Below are 16,582 nucleotides of genomic sequence, written 5' to 3' on the forward strand. Positions count from 1 at the left end.
TTGAGCCAATAAAAAAACCATCAAGTCTGCTCAATCATGTTTTTGGCCCAATTGAATGTTTTCGATTGTGTGCAACAAGCTTTTTTGGTTTCACCTAATTAAAAAATGTATATTGGTTAATTGTATATTGGTAAACAATGCTAAAGCAACTTTACTGAATTGTTTATTCCTCGTTGTCCTAAAAGAAAATGAATAATAGAATATACAAAATCAAAATACACTAAACACTGCCACATTTATTTATTTATTTTCATTAAAGAGACGCTATTGTAAAAGTACTTTAGAATAACAAATACATTACACATTTCAACAAAGTATACCCTATAAATTCCAGCATTTTATTTCTCCTATTATTGACCTCATTCTTTAAGGCGGAAGTTTTTCCGATTTGTTTCAGAACATCTGATTCAGTGCCCTGTGGGAGAAATGACTAGGAATATTAAACAGCAGAAAACAGACAAACTACTTGCTCTACAAACTAGTGTGTTTATGACTCTACAGACAAAGCAGAATAATATATTAAGAAAATATCAGTTTGCAACATCAAGCATCATAACAAACAGTTTTTAACGTCTAAAATCAATGGAAGTGAATGAGAGCGGAAATCTTCAGCCAAAAAGAAGTGAGGAATAAGGTCAATAGAGCTAAAGTGTACTTAATATATATCCCAAATATCTGCAAAAATATATAAAATAAAAAAATAAAAACAGCATAAAATGTGAGTATTTTTGTGCGGTTACTTTAACCATTGTTTAGTGTTGTCACCTGGATACTTTCATTCTACAAAAGATAATCTGAACTTATGAAATCACATTTTTAATGGTTAAACCCATTCATTAACATTAAACATCTAATATATTTGCATATAAACAATGAACGGTTCATTCCGCTGTGGCTCCCCCTGATAAACAGGGGACTGAGCTGAAGGAAAATTAATAAATGAATATTAAAATCGTCAAAAGCACCATCAAATCTAAACAATGGGTTCCTTTACCCAGTTGACACAGATGATTCCAGAACAGAAAAAAAACTCACAAAAGTTTCAAGAAAAGTAAAAAAAAATCTTCAAGAGGAACTTCAAGCACATAAAGCTGCATCTGTTTCAAATATTTACCATGTAAACCTATTTAGTCATCGTATTCCAGGTTGAGTAGATACTATAATCCAAAAGCACAGAAGATGCATTGATAAAGTCTCCTATTGTCGAGCACCATCATCTCCTCTTCCAGGACAGCAGACATTCAGCACAGTTGACAGGGCTCTTAAACTTCATCATGCTCCTGATGCTAACAAGGATTCCCATCTTCATTGTATCTCTGTGGTTTTCCAATGGCCCTGTATGTTAGAAATATAAAACGGCAATGTCAATATTAAGCCTATATCAAATACATATTCAAATGTCACCATAATACTGTGTCATTTTCAAAAACACTATTCCTGTTGGATCACAAATGTAATTTTACAATAACAGAATGTGGATGTTCACATAGTTATTAGCATAGTAACCCTATAGTAATTAATACTTTCCATACTGTGAGAATGCTATGTGGTAAATTGCGCATTTATATGTAAAATGTCACTTTGGCCAGGCACCTGTTTGTTTACCGCAATGCTTCTAAATATCATTTACAGTTATATTACATTATGTGTGCTTCCGTTCTTTGTATATTAAATACTGCCAACAGAGGGCACTAAACGCAGTGTCACTTTATTGCTTGTAATATAAAACTGATACTACCGTCCACAAAAGTCAGTTGTCTCATTAATAGTATTATTGAGGTAATTTCAGTTTCCATGGCTACACATCTGCTCAGTGTAATTCTCTTATTCTGTGTGGCAGGACGGGCGCATTAATGACCTGTCCTCAAGGCATGTTATGTAACAGTTAACAACATGTACCATTCATCATTCTGTTAATGAGGGACATCAAAGTGTCACTCAAACTGTTTACAGCAGCCACAGATCGTGTCATGTTTATATGGATCCTAATGTTATGACCACTTACATACATGACTGCATTCAGCCATGGTACTTTATATACAAATTGTTTTGGATTTATTGTGTAGGATATTAAGTAAATTTAAGTTTTAGCTGAGCTGATCTGATATATTATCCGTCATGCATATTACTTCAATCACCCATACAATAAAAAAGAAATCAGTAAATCAATTCTAAATCTGTTTTGACTGTGAGGCTCAATAAAATGTTGAATTTATTTTCAATGATCATATACCAAATGATAATATGAAATGTATTTCAGGGTCAAGAAAAAACATTAATAATCAAAAGAATGTGGCTGGGTATTTAAAGCATCCATTATTTAAATAAAGAAAATAAAGAAAAATAGCTTCCCAGGGGCGTTGCTAGGGTCGAAAGGGATAAGGGGCTTAGCCCCAAAGAAATTGCCCCCCCTTCCCCCCCACCCAAAATAAAAAAATTATATAAAAAAAGAAGTTTTAATTTACCAAACTAATATACCTACTTTAATCTTATTAACAGGATTAAAAATGGTTAATAATAAATAAGGGGTTTTTAAGACTTGTAAAATCCAAATAGGAAAAAAAACATTGATAAATTAACCCACTTCTCATTTAATAGTCTGTTATGAGCCATATCAATCCTCTTGAGCCTCCTATCTCCTCCTGATTTGAACTTTCTGTTTGTTTTTTGAAAATGTAATTTTCTGCATGTCTTCAAATCTGAAAATATGATTTATTTTACAGTGTGAATTGTTATCCAATGTGATACAAAGCTACAAACATGTTCATTTGGACAGAGTGATTAACTGAGGTGTAGTGTTGTCAAGATAATGGAATTTCTAAATTCAATACCTTGCAAAATATTGATATTCAATAGGCTACTATTTTTTTATATAATAAAAATTCTGTCAAAAGTAGTAGGCTACAAAAAATAAAAATAAAGATCTATATGCTAGAAATATGTTTACTTTAAATTTCTTCAGGGAATTTTTTTTTCAGTTTTCCTCAAAATAGGGTGATGTGGGCATTGTAGCACTTTAAATGCATGTAATGCCTGTTTTAATCATACTTGAGCAGAAATTCCATATATGCCTCACAAAAGTAGAACATTCTAGGAAATCCCTAATATGGATGAAGGCAACCAGCTGTTGCTGTAGTAGAATGAAAATAAGATCTGAATAAAAATAAAAAGGCTTTAACTGATCATTTACACGACTGCAACAATAAATGTTTTATACAGTTGAATTATTAGCCCTCCTTTGAATTTTATTTTCTTTTTTAAATATTTCCCAAATTATGTTTAACAGAGCAAGGAAATTTTCACTGTAGCCTATGTCTGATAATATTTTCCTTTTGAAGAAAGTCTTATTTGATTTATTTCAGCTAGAATAAAAGCAGTTTTACATTAAAAAAAAAAAAACATTTTAGGGTCAAAATTATTAGCCCTTTTAAGCTATATTTTTTCGATAGTCTACAGAACAAACCATCGTTATACAATAACTTGCCTAATTACCCTAACCTGCCTTTAAAGCCTTTAAATGTCACTTTAAGCTGTATAGAAGTGTTTTTAAAAATGTCTTGTCAAATATGACTGTAATCATGGCAAAGATAAAATAAATCAGTTATTAGAAGTGAGTTATTAAAACTATTATGATTAGAAATGCTGAAAACAAATTTCTCTCCGTTAAACAGAATTTGAGGAAAAAAATAAACGGGGGCTAATAATTCAGACTTCAACTGTATGTGCTCTTTCAACCATTTTATGTATTTTCATAAGAAAGTCGATTTATAATTTGATGCAAATTGACATAGCATGTTACACTAGAATATAGCTATATAACAATAAGCTAGATGAATAAACTCACTGTGATTTAACTATTACAGAAACAAATGTGACTTGCTATCTCATATATATATTATATCTAGAAAGCTAGAACAATTTACGTTTTTTTTTGTACTTACTCGCATGTATTTACATTGATATGAAGCCCATTTTACTGATTATAGTTATTTCAAAATCACCAGAACTACACACATTTTATACTGGGGAAACAAGTTTCATCAGTAGTTAAAACTATTCAGTTTCGCGAAAGAGTTGTATTATTACCTCATTAGCTTCAGCTCCTCAAAATAATGAATGAATGAAGTGCAGTGGCGGGATTTTTTTAACACCATGTGACAACAGAGCCACTCCCACCTGCCGGTAGAAACAGGTACTGCTGAACAGCTGACGATTTAATTACCTAACACAAACGCTGCGTTAAGTGGAATGTTCGTGATGTATGTGGTCATTTTCAGTACTTAGATAACAAAATAAATGTTATACAACATATTTTTATTTAAGTGCAATATATTCCAAGAGATCAGGGGCTTTTGACAATACATCAGGGGCTTAAGCCCCCAAAGCCCCCCCTCGCAACGCCCCTAAGCTTCCTAAGAATTATTTTCTTAGAAAATTTGCTTGTGAATGTCGGGTATATTTTGCATCTTCAATATAGTGTGAACCTGTTATCTTTCAAAAACTAAAATGTTTAATAAACATAGTTTTAAACTATATAAAGTTATATCTAAAATGTTTATATGTGTATTTAAAGATATTTTGACTTGAAAATGTCAACATAAAAACTCCCCATACACTTATGCTTGGCTCTTCAATCATACAATGAATGAAATAAATATTTGGTCCATATTGACATGATAGCATCACGCAGTTGCTGCAGATTTGTCCATGATGCGAATCTCCCGTTCACCACATCCCAAAGGTGCTTTATTGGATTGAGTACTGGTGATTGTGGAGGCCATTTCAGTACAGTAAACTCATTGTCACGTTCAAGAAACCAGCCTGAGATGATTTGTGCTTTATAACATGGAGTGTTAACCTGCTGGAAGTAGCCATTAGAAGACACTGTGGTCATAAAGGGATGGATATTTAAAGGCATGGATATTTTGCATCTCCAATATAGCGTGAACCTGTTATCTAAAATCTAAATCTAAAAAACGTTTATATGTGTATTTTAACACCTTTTGACTTGAAAATGTTAACTTTAAAACTCCCATTACACTTATGTTTGGCTCCTCAATCATACATTCAATTAAAAATTTTTTTACATGAAACATTTCTGTGTTAATTGTTATTTCAGTAATAAAAAAATTGTTTCTGTTGCTACATTCTTGTCAGCTCTGTTATCAGTTATAGAAGGCATGACAATCTTTTAGGCTCTGATAGAATAAGCAAATCACTTGATCCAAGTGATTTCACTTTAGCAGCCATTTATTCTTCTCTTAACTTGTTCAAAATGTTAAGGGTATAGCTGTGGCTCTGTTATTATGATATTTTAGTGAGTTGTTCATTCATTTAAAAAAACAATAATAAAAAGAAAATACAACAAAAATAATCAGCTTTAGACATGCTGTGTATTATCTGACTTGATATTAGCATATTGAGCTAAAGCCCAAAATACACTAACTGACAAAAGTCTTGTTGTCTATGCAAGTTTTAGGAACAGCAAATAATAACTTGACTTCTAGTTGATCATTTGGTATTAAAAGTGGCTTATATGAAAGGAAAACGCCTCTAGATTACGCTTATTTTACCAAAATAAAATATGATCATTTTGACAATGTAGATTTTTAATTATTTAATTAGGACAGTGAGGTCTGACTTTTATTACACAAAAAAAAACTTGTCACTTAACAGAAATAATGTACAGTATAGAATATAAAGTCATAGGGTCAGGCCAGAATCACGGTGGCAGGCCAGACAGATCTTCAGGCCACCGGAAAAAGCCCCGGTGCTTGCTATGGCCAGTCCGCCCCTGGTTAGAAGTAAATGTCAACTCTGCTATTGCCAACTCTGTAAGCAGTTTGGAAAGTTTAACAATAAGTTTACAATTAACAACCGCATTGCACATTCCCTATGACATAAGCTTTTTGCAACAGAGGTTCATGGATGGGATAGTACTGTCAAGAAGACCTGCAATGAATTATAGCAGCACTGCATACTTCAGCAGATGTGAATGTGTGTAGGTGTCCATTTGTGTTGGCCACTTTCATTTTCAGCGATTCAACTATATTTAACACAATTCAATATCTGTAGACGTACAGTTGAGTAAATAGATGTACACACTACACAGTCATGTTTATGGCATCTTCTCTGAAGCATGTGGAAACGGGGACTCATGTTGCAAGTGTACATTCTGGCTATCTGTGGTGAGCTAAGGATCAGTCTCACCGCACAACCGGCCCCTCTTAAAAATCCCATGTGACATGATCTGACGCTTCCCTGGAACTGTACCATGTACACTTAAAAATAACATTAAGTATTATCACACTCTCAGCTGTTGCAGCCTAAATGAGTTCATGTCTTTTTAAAAACTTCATCTTTTAATAATTATTTAATTCTGCTGTGGTAAAATGCATGCAACTTGACAGAGATTTGGTTACAATTAATTTTTTAAAATCAAAAGTGCATTATTATTTGTCATATAAACATACCATCACAAAAGTACTTGCATTATTATTATTATTTTTTAAATAGGATGCAATGTTACATTGTTATTTCTGTGCAAAGTATGCACAACTAAAGCAAAAACATTCATTTTTACCATCTACAATGTAACATAATTTTACAAAATACACTTCAGATGTTGTCGACATGACATTTGCATAACATCCGCATGATAACACCTACAGTATCTCATTAGCATCAGTTTGTTGTGTTGGTGTGCACACATGAATGGGGTTGATCTATCGATTATGTGTACATGTTTATGTTTGCGTATTACAGCCTATTAATATGCTGATTGTGTGAAAGCTGTAGTGATATCCCCTCTCTCGGGGAGGGCCTGAGCTCTTCATGCCAGACCTCTCATGTTTCGCCTGTGGACACCATTCCAAGAACACACTTGGTAAAATTAGTATACGAAAACACCTTCAAACACAGTATATAGATCCCTGCTCAGCCATCAGAGCAAGCACTGTTTAAGGACTAGTCTAAGCCTTTCAATAAAGACTTACTTCAAATAAGCGATTGGATAATGGAATCATGATAGCAGAGGATCAAGTGGACGAATACGATGAGAGATTTGGCCCAAATGAGACGAGCTGGACATGGGTAAACGTGTGATTTGTCTGAAATATGTCTATTTGGGAGTGATATTAACTGCCTTTTTTTTGGACTGTTTTAACTAAAAGATTGGGTTTCATTTTTGTAAATAACATTTTTACATTTGGACTGTTTACCCAAATTTGGGACAAAACATCCCAGCATTTTTACTTGATAAACCCAGCCACTGGATTAAAATTGGGCTATAAACTGAATGTATAAAAGGTTTGCTTAACCAACAGTATGATTTGTCCATATTTTAACGATATTTTTTAGAGTGTATCTTTTTACTAATGTTAGTGTAGCTTCATTGCTTGTTCTTATAAACTTCGTGCTGACTGTAGAGCTTCAAATATTGGTTATTTTTAAAGGAACGTCATCTTAAGAATGAGCTGACAGTATATTAAAGCAATACTGTACATGCACAAACACATAGTGCAAAAGCGGTTAAGCACAAGAGCTGTCAGTAGGGAGTTACCTTTTCAAAACATAAAGGCTTAATATAATATCTCAAGGGTACATATTAGCACCTAAAAAGTACAAATGTGTACCGTGTAAATTTTACGGTTGAGGTGCCAATATAGACTCTTTATGACACCCTTGTTAAATGTTTTAATGTGTAGGACTACAAATTACCATCCATTTTTCTTTTTTATATCATGTTTCTTATTGATTAGTCTGTGAAATATGAGTTTTTGGCACCTATCTATCAGATGTCCCCAACTAGGTGACGGTCATCGTCAGGAACATAGTGAACTTGTGATTTAGCTGCTTCTAGAGCCTGTCATGTGACCTAGAACCAAAGAGCACTGAGTGCGTCACTGTGTCAAGTTACACTGGCATTTCCAAAGACAACCCCGGTTTGCATTCAACCTTTGAGCGGTGTCATTCTGCAAAGTGTGTGTTAATAGGATGTTGGTGCAATGTTCTCATTAGACCAGAGTATTTTTAATAAAAGGAAAGATAATATGATTAATTAAAATGTTCTGCAGAAGTCAGTGAAGGTCACGATCTGTACGTTGTTATATAATCACTACTGCAGCCATTAAACAACCCAGTAATGGTTGTGATTCATGCATGATTCATATTTTAAGAGCATATGCACAGTTGTGTTTGTTCTCAAGTGCTATACAAACAAAATGTTCACATGTTTCTGGACAAGTATGAATGTTATTGCCTGTGCAGAAGTAGCATCAGTTAAGTTGTTTGGATTGCTTTGCTCAACTGAAATACAGCACACTCTCAGAAACAAAGCTATGAGAGTGGTCACTGGGGTGGTACATTTAATAAAATACACATTTGGATTTAAAGGGTCCATATTGGCACCTCAATTATATATATATATATATATATATATATATATATATATATATATATATATATATATATATATATATATATATATATATATATATATTTATATTCGTACGTTGAAATTTTAGGAGGTACACATTTGTACTTTTTAGGTACTAATATGTACCGTTGAGGTATTATATAAAGCCTTTCCTTACAAATGTTTACATTTTGAAAAGGTAACGCCCTAGTGACAGCTCTTGTAGCTTTATTTCTGAGTGCAGATACAAGGTTGAAATGGTTATTGTAAATATGAACCGTGCTATGTCAAGGTTGAAATAACTAACATAAAGCTCCCAGAGTAGCATTGCAGCAGAGCAAGAGTCTGATTGTACTGAGACCAGGGAAACTGTTTTTTAAAGAACAGGGTCTTTAGCTTGATTGACAATAAACAGACATCAGCATGATCTTCCAGCCAAGCCTGTTCTATGGTTTCCAATTTTGCATTTGGAGTGCTGTTTGAGATTTAGAAGATACTGTAGATAGATATCTACACTCATGTTCCTTCAGCTAAAAATAATCCCTCTTGGATCAAACAAGACTCAAGATGAGTCTTGAAAATGATAAAACAACTTTTTAAAACTTTGTTTTCTTGTCATGTTCTCTTATATATGATGCTGTAGCACTCAAAAATATTTAAAAAAAAAATTGTTGTTTGCTCAAACTTCTTATTACTACTAGAAAAATATTATTTGATCAATGAAAAACTATTTAAGATATCAATTTAACATTTAATCACAACGGGCATTATTGTCTACATTTAAAATCTATTAAAGGTGAGATACAACTGGACACAAACTGTATCTAGGCATAGCTGAATAGTTAGGTACATAGAAATAACATGTTGTTAGCCCCAAAACCCAAGTTTCATTGTTCTCATGTAAATCCTGTGAGCGCAAAATGTGGACTAGCTCAAAATGCTTTATGCCCAATTTACGAATCCTAAAATCAGGACCTTAGGTTTTTGTGCTGTGCCCAGTTCACTCTTGTTTGTCTCCACAGCTGGTTTCAATAGTCATTTACTGACCATGCCTTTTCCTGGGAGGTTAATTAGTAACTCATTGCCCCCTTTGTTTTCCTATGTGTAAATGACTCTGTGTTTCAATAGTCTTTCGTCAGTTGCTGGTTTCACAAAAGAAATATTACCTGCTTTCATTTGCTCCAAATGTTTATTATTATTATTATTATTATGCACACCTTATGCTATTGATTCATTTAAGAATTGTTAACCATGTTTAAGTATAACCCTCCAAATTTTTGAATTGAAGTAGTTTGAAAGGTTTACAATTAGTTCCCCGTTCATTTATAAATTAGTAATTTTTGATCACAGTGACAAATTTTTTCAGTATTCAAATCATGTTCATACAAAATTTTAATATAATTATAAGTATTTTACTGCCATTAAAACAATTCTGCTTTAAAATGTTAAAACAGAAAATGAGCTTCTTTTGACATTGTGCACCTTATTCCTTTTAAATTTTGAAGTCTGTGAAATCAGTGAAAACCAGTTATGGTCAACAAATGCAGGTGTAATACACAATGATCTGACAAGACCTGATAAAGTAAGTTTTGCCTTTGTATTGTGTCTGTGAACTGGCTTAAATTTGGAAAATCTCCTCAACAAATTTTGAAATGTATTATTAACTATTAATTTAATTAATCAGTATACAAAGTAAATGAATGGCATTTGCTCTAATATCATAAGGATTTTGCACCCATTTAGACACACACAATTCCACATTGTTACACAATGTGATTTAATCAAACATACTTCCTTCACTTGTTTACAACCCAGCCCCTCATAGTAACTAAACAGGATCTCTTTTTACTTGCATATGGTACATGCTGTACTGCTCTGGGACGTCAGAAATACAATGAAGTGATGCAGAAAAACAACTTCAGCGAAGAGTCTCAGTGTCACTCTTCCCTCCTACAATAGTAAGGTCAGCAGTTCAATAAACACATGACCCCACATGCCTGATGTCACAGGCCCCTCTGCCTCTGATTGGTGGAGATGGCCCATCCCAGACGACTCCCCTTTCCCCCACGTGAATGTATACACGGGATTCTAGGAAATGTACAGTATTTCACAATCAGCCATGTGCTCAGTTTACAGAGGGAAATGTTTAGAAGCATTCCATAGTAACAGAGAAACAGCATTTACAAATAAACAGTGTGAATATTTGATATATATAACTGTTTACAGAATGAGTGGAAGAAAATGCATGGTATAAATGTTTTAATTCAAACATATAAATTGTTATTTGTTAATATCTGTTCATCATGTCAATCCATTATAAGAATTTTATGTATAAGTACAATGTTATTATACAGAGCATTAGTAGTCTCCTCAGGCCCCAGAGCCCCTAAATCACATTCTCCAATTCCTAGAAACCCGGCCAGTGTATCTGGAATGTACTCTAGTGTGCTGCTTTATCCAGGGAAGAAATCAACAGATCATGATGAAATAGAAAGCGTGCTGAGAGCATGCTGTGCAACTGAAGACCTGGCCAGTGCTTTAATTTTTTTTTAGGTTGTTCTTTTGCCTGAATCGCACTTCACAGAAATGCGCGCGCACACACACACACACACACACACACACACACACACACACACACACACACACACACACACACACACACACACACACACACACACACACACACACACACACACACACACACACACGTCTTGTAGTGACCCTTTTCAGAGAAAGGCAGCATTTCCTGAACTCTCTCTCACAACACACACATGCGCACACACATAGTCTATTGAACCATTCGCACAAACACAAGGTCTGAAATTCCTCTTAAAGCACACCAAGGGGTTACCACAGTACACTACACTACAGTAACTGCTATGCAGAATGAGAAGAAGGCTTTTAAAGGTGTCAAAAACAACCAAAGCATTACCCTGATATTAATATCTAGATATAATCTGCAAAGATGCATTGCCTAACTTTAGTACACAAGTACACATTTTTGTAGTTCTGTACAATGCAGAAATAAATACATTTTATTAATAATATATATATAATAATTATATAGAACATGATTTACGCAAACATTAATACTACCCAGATTTCATAAAGAAATGTTGGATAAAGGCCATCTGCTGAAACATCACTGCTTTATAGGAAACAAAAGAGTGAACCCCTTTTCTTTTAAAATGTCATACATAGCACTATAATAATACCACCCTAATCTTTGCTGTACTTTTAAATTAGAACCACAGCAGGGAAAATATTCATCAAAGTGACAGGGATATTCAATGTTTTTGATGCCAATCGACAGCCTTTTCTTAGCAGATACTGACATTCTGTATGTAATGCATTTGTATTGTTATTGTATTATATATTTATTCTTCAGGTTACAGTAATGCCATGCTTTGAAGTACCTTGGGAAGCATTCACCCATCAAAGAGACATTGGCTACTTTTTAATTTTGTTACTGCATTACTTATGTTATTACATTATATTATAGTACTTGTAGAAAATTATGCACATAGTAGCATTTGTTTTTTTCTAACTCTGTTTTTTTAACAGCATGTGGTGATGATGATGAAAAAGTACACCAACATTTATTGCTTTCTGACAGCCATAGCCAAATACACACACACACACACACACACACACACACACACACACACACACACACACACACACACACACACACACACACACACACACACACACACACACACACACACACACACACACACACACACACACACACACACACTATTGTAAACATTCGATTGCCAGTTCAGCTGCCGCAGCTTTCCTGCCACGTGAGCAGTGTATGTTAAATCCATTAAACGTGTGCATTCAATACAGCGCTTGTTCAGCATAATTTCACCACTATAATGTCAGATTCAGCAAACGTTTATAATGAAATATAAATGAGGCAGATAAATATGAAAACATAAAACACATCCTTAGGTGTTTAGTATCGAAACAAAATAACACTCTGTTAGTAAACAGCAAACAATAACACAAATGTTAATGGTGCTCAAAACAAATCCGTATGCCTTTTAGTGAACAAGTAATGGTTTCGACGCTGTGTTGAGTGTTGATTAGGAGCGTTCTAGTCGCGTTGCGTCTCATAAACAAAGTGTTTGATTGGGCCAATGGGTGGCGACGTCATGACCCTGAACGTGAGAGACGCGTCGCGCGTATATTATTGGATACAGTAGTCCGCTTCATAGACTGTAAACGGAGGCTTATTTCTGTTTGTCGCGTCGCAGGGTAGATGAGCGAAAGGGTTAACTGTGATGTCAGCTGCAGAGGCAGGGACTGCTACTCACTGCAAGCAGTTTCCACCCTGCTTTAAATACAACAGTCAGTCAACAAACAGTGGTAGAGACTAAATACATGAACGAGGAGCAGCGAACGTCAGAGGGAAACGAGGATCCACTAAGTGCTTTTGAATGGCAATGACATCCTAACGCGTCTGCCGCATCCCACGTATGTATTACAGGGAGTTTCATCCCTCCCATTGCCATCTTGTTTATACTCATCCTTGTACGTAAATGCATGCATGCATTTGATTGAGTTAATATATATTTATATGCAGTGACGATGATTATTACGATCATACTGCCTCAGACTGTGTACAGTTTCTATTAAAAAAATATTGCAATTAATCCGATCATAGACCTTGTATGTTCTAGACGTCAATATAAAAAATGACCTTATTATCTGAAGAATATTCGTTTTTTTTTCTGTTGAAACGGGTCGTATGCCATTTCTGTTTTGATACTGCACTACGTTTGGATGCCCATGCTATTATTGGCATCAATATCTCACAGCAGAACCACTGGAGTTATGTCAGTGCCATGTGACTGTGTGTGTGAATGTGAAGGATCAGTCTGTTTTGTATAAACAATGAAGACTTGCTTGAAGGTTTTTTACATAGCTGCAGGGTCACCTGGGGGACAGATCCTTTTGGGTTAATAAGGCTGTTAGGTTTTCTAATAGTTTATAAGCTCTGGAAAGCTTTGGAATTTTAAAACCGTGACCTGGATTAGTATACAGAGAGTGAATACATACATTCTGCCATTTCCAAGAAATATTTCAGGGCTTGGAACATTTGACCACAGGCAGCTTCAATATGTCCTCTGAGGGCCATTTGTACAGTACTAAATATAAATGTTTAATTCTGTTCATTCAGAAAAATTGGCACCTGATATGGAAATCCGCCCAGCAATCTTTGAAAAATGATTTCTAAATAAATCCATTTTCAGCACTCATAAACAGCCAGAGAGTTCATGGGCATGTCAAGAAAATAAATTAGGTGAAATGTGTGGGAATTGTAATGAGCATACACACTCAGACATTTTTTTTCCTTTTTTTTATCCCAATAATGCCATGAAACTTGTCTTGCCTCCTCTGGCGTGCACAAGCCCTAGCTTGCAGATTGTAATAGTGCACACAAGCTCTTTTTGTTTAATTGCAGACCTGCAATTAGCTAATTACTTTAAACATTATGTTTGTTGTGCATTACACAGAGGCAGTAGTTTTCTGGGTTGCATGTCAGATCCTTGGCAATGCTTAAGGAAAACTACTTGTAATCCTTGTTTGAGCAATGTCATTGAGTCTACCAGTACCAATTGCGGTCTTTAGGGGGTTCGATGATAATATTTTACCTTTCACCTAAATTGACAAAGAGATCTTGACTTGAGTTAAGCAAGACAGCATGTTTTTGTTAGACCTACTTTGCACAACTGTTTTTTTTTTCTTTCTTTAAGCCTGCAGCTGAACAATTTTGCATAGTCGACTAGTAGACGACTGTTTAAATAGAGATGTTGAGTGTTATTATCATCATACTCTAAACACACACAGATGGCTCATCAAACTCGCAGTTGACTTTACATAGTTGACTGTGCACTTTCACACAGAAAGCTATTAATTTTAGTGCTGAAGTGCAGATCATTAAAAAAAAGTTATGTGTGAAAGCAAAAGAGATCAGAGTTCCACAAGCTGCTATAAGATGGTGATGGTGGCCTTTGTCACGGTGTTCACTTTAGTCTCCCCTTGCTCTCCATTTCAGAGTCAGACCATGAATTACGTGGGTCAGCTGGCCGGTCAGGTTTTCGTGCAGGTGAAGGAGCTGTACAGAGGTCTTAATCCTGCCACTCTGTCTGGCTGTATCGATGTCATTGTGGTGCGTCAGCCTGATGGCACACTGCAGTGCTCACCGTTTCACGTCCGATTCGGCAAGATGGGTGTGCTGCGCTCCCGGGAGAAAGTGGTAAGCACTAGCACAGACATGTTTTAGGGTGCAGAGTTGGAAAATTGTTCAAATTATTGCAAGTTAGCAGTTCATAATTCATCTTGTGTGTACTTTAGGGGTGCTTAATGCAAAAACCTTTATAATTTGATTGTCTTTTACATATATATATATATATATATATATATATATATATATATATATATATATATATATATATATATATATTTCTACTCAGTATTGTACCTCAAACCTTTATGGAGTATTTATTTTAAGCATTCAAATTCAAAAGAACTAACAAACACCAAATGTGGGTTAAAAGTATTTGAATATTTGAACATAAGCCTAAATTAAATCCCTTTCTCACAAAATCTATTCAGGAGACTCAAATTAAACAGCTCAAAAAGCTATATATTTTAAGGGCTATACTTTATGTAAGAACAATCATATATTAATCTGTCTGTCTATCGTCTCAAACTCATTCTACTACACGTGAGGATATACAGTCTTGCAGGACCACAGTGCTACATTCTAATTTAACATAAATATAAACACACAAAAATTCCCATATCAGCATCCATATCATATCACTATGATTAGATGGTGCTTTTTTACAGATATTTTCTCACCATTAAACCTGCAAAATCATCTAAAAGCCTCTCTGGATTGTGACAGTGGTGTCTGGATGTTTGATGTCTATGTTTTAGCTTTTACCCTAATTAAACAATATGTGTATTGGGGCATGGAAACACGTTCAATCCCCACGTGTATGTTGAAGGTCCTAAAGTGCTAGCCCAAAAGTTTTTGGCTGCATTTCACTTAATGGCCACCGGTGTCAGTAAAACATGAATGCTACATATAGATATGTGGGGGATAAGAGATCTTAAATATATTAAAGCCATGGGCATATGGACATAAATCAAGTAGAAGACTGAAGGGGAAAGCAGTTGCTTGAGGATCATATATAATTAGCGTTGCTATGGGCCTTGTGTTGCACAAGGCTTACAGTTGTAAATTGTCTATTATAGTGACAGCATTCCATGTTCCCTTTCTCCTTAGGTTGACATTGAGATAAATGGGGAGCCGGTTAGTTTACACATGAAACTGGGTGAAAATGGAGAGGCGTTCTTTGTGAAAGAAACAGAAGATGATGGGGTGAGTACTGGCCTCATGTAGCAAACAATAAGCCCTATAGTGTTTTTATAGCAGCCAAAACGGATCGTGCACTGAGAAATGCAAGTCTCTACCATAGTTTGAAATCTGAACTTGTTTACTGGAAACAATCCTGCTGCATGTGTCCTGCTACCCGAGCTTTGCTCTAGAACACACTCTCTTCTCTGCCAAGGCAACCGTTGTTCTGTCTGAAACAGCAGCCATCTGAGCCAGCCAATTTAAAGGGCAAAGTACAGCACAGGCGAAAAGCCCTGAAATATTGTCCGACTGCTGAACAAATAAAAGCTCTGTCAGCGTAACATAGGTTATCCTCCTGGCTTAGTCTTCCAAACTTCCTCATTACTTTCTGACCACAGATGGTTTCTTGCTCATCACAGGCACAAATGCCTGAGATGAATATCTGCTGAGGTACACCGTGTTCGTAATTGCTGGAATTGTTGCCCTGGTTAGCACTCATGTGGAACATTCTGGCTTTTGAAGGATTGTGACATGATCTGAAAAGAGAGATACACTTGTCTTGAGATCCCACAAATCCTGCATTGTCCTACTCTACGCTCAACTATGTTAACATTATTATTTGACCACTAAATTATGCCATTTTAAATGTGAAAAGAATTACTGTCTGTTTGGCTGAAACTGCTTAGACGTTTGTGCTCCATTTAACTAAACATAGCCAGTAGCAAGTACAGAGATTGCATGCGCAGGAATATGAAATTAATAGACTCCTGAATAAAACCATTTAT

At 35.1% G+C, this 16,582-nt stretch overlaps 2 protein-coding genes across 8 annotated transcripts in view; one reads left to right on the top strand and one right to left on the bottom strand.

Annotated features, from left to right (window-relative positions):
* Nucleotides 1-234: 234 nt before the first annotated feature.
* Nucleotides 235-16,582, bottom strand: part of pfn4 (profilin family member 4) — a 41,958-nt gene continuing 25,610 nt past the window's right edge. The window contains exon 5 of one of the 2 annotated variants that reach the window (XR_015512604.1): nucleotides 235-1,335. The gene's annotated coding sequence lies outside the window, so the exon portion shown is untranslated. Of the gene's footprint in view, nucleotides 1,336-15,187; nucleotides 16,334-16,582 lie in introns of those variants that run through there. The other variant, XR_015512603.1, reaches the window with a different exon arrangement.
* The window catches only part of lpin1a (lipin 1a), a 32,213-nt gene continuing 22,525 nt past the window's right edge, over nucleotides 6,895-16,582 (top strand). For 3 of the 6 annotated variants that reach the window (XR_015512837.1, XR_015512838.1, XM_087289667.1), the window contains exons 1-3: nucleotides 12,789-12,901; nucleotides 14,487-14,687; nucleotides 15,726-15,821. Coding sequence is in view for 3 of the 6 variants with exons in the window: in XM_087289667.1 (XP_087145793.1) it covers nucleotides 14,496-14,687; nucleotides 15,726-15,821 (288 nt within the window). In the remaining 3 variants the exon portion in view is untranslated. 6 annotated transcript variants of the gene reach the window in all.

The sequence above is a fragment of the Danio rerio genome, chromosome 17 (genome assembly GCF_052040795.2).
Source record: "Danio rerio strain M-AB ecotype USA chromosome 17, GRCz13ab, whole genome shotgun sequence".
Lineage (NCBI taxonomy): Eukaryota > Metazoa > Chordata > Actinopteri > Cypriniformes > Danionidae > Danio > Danio rerio.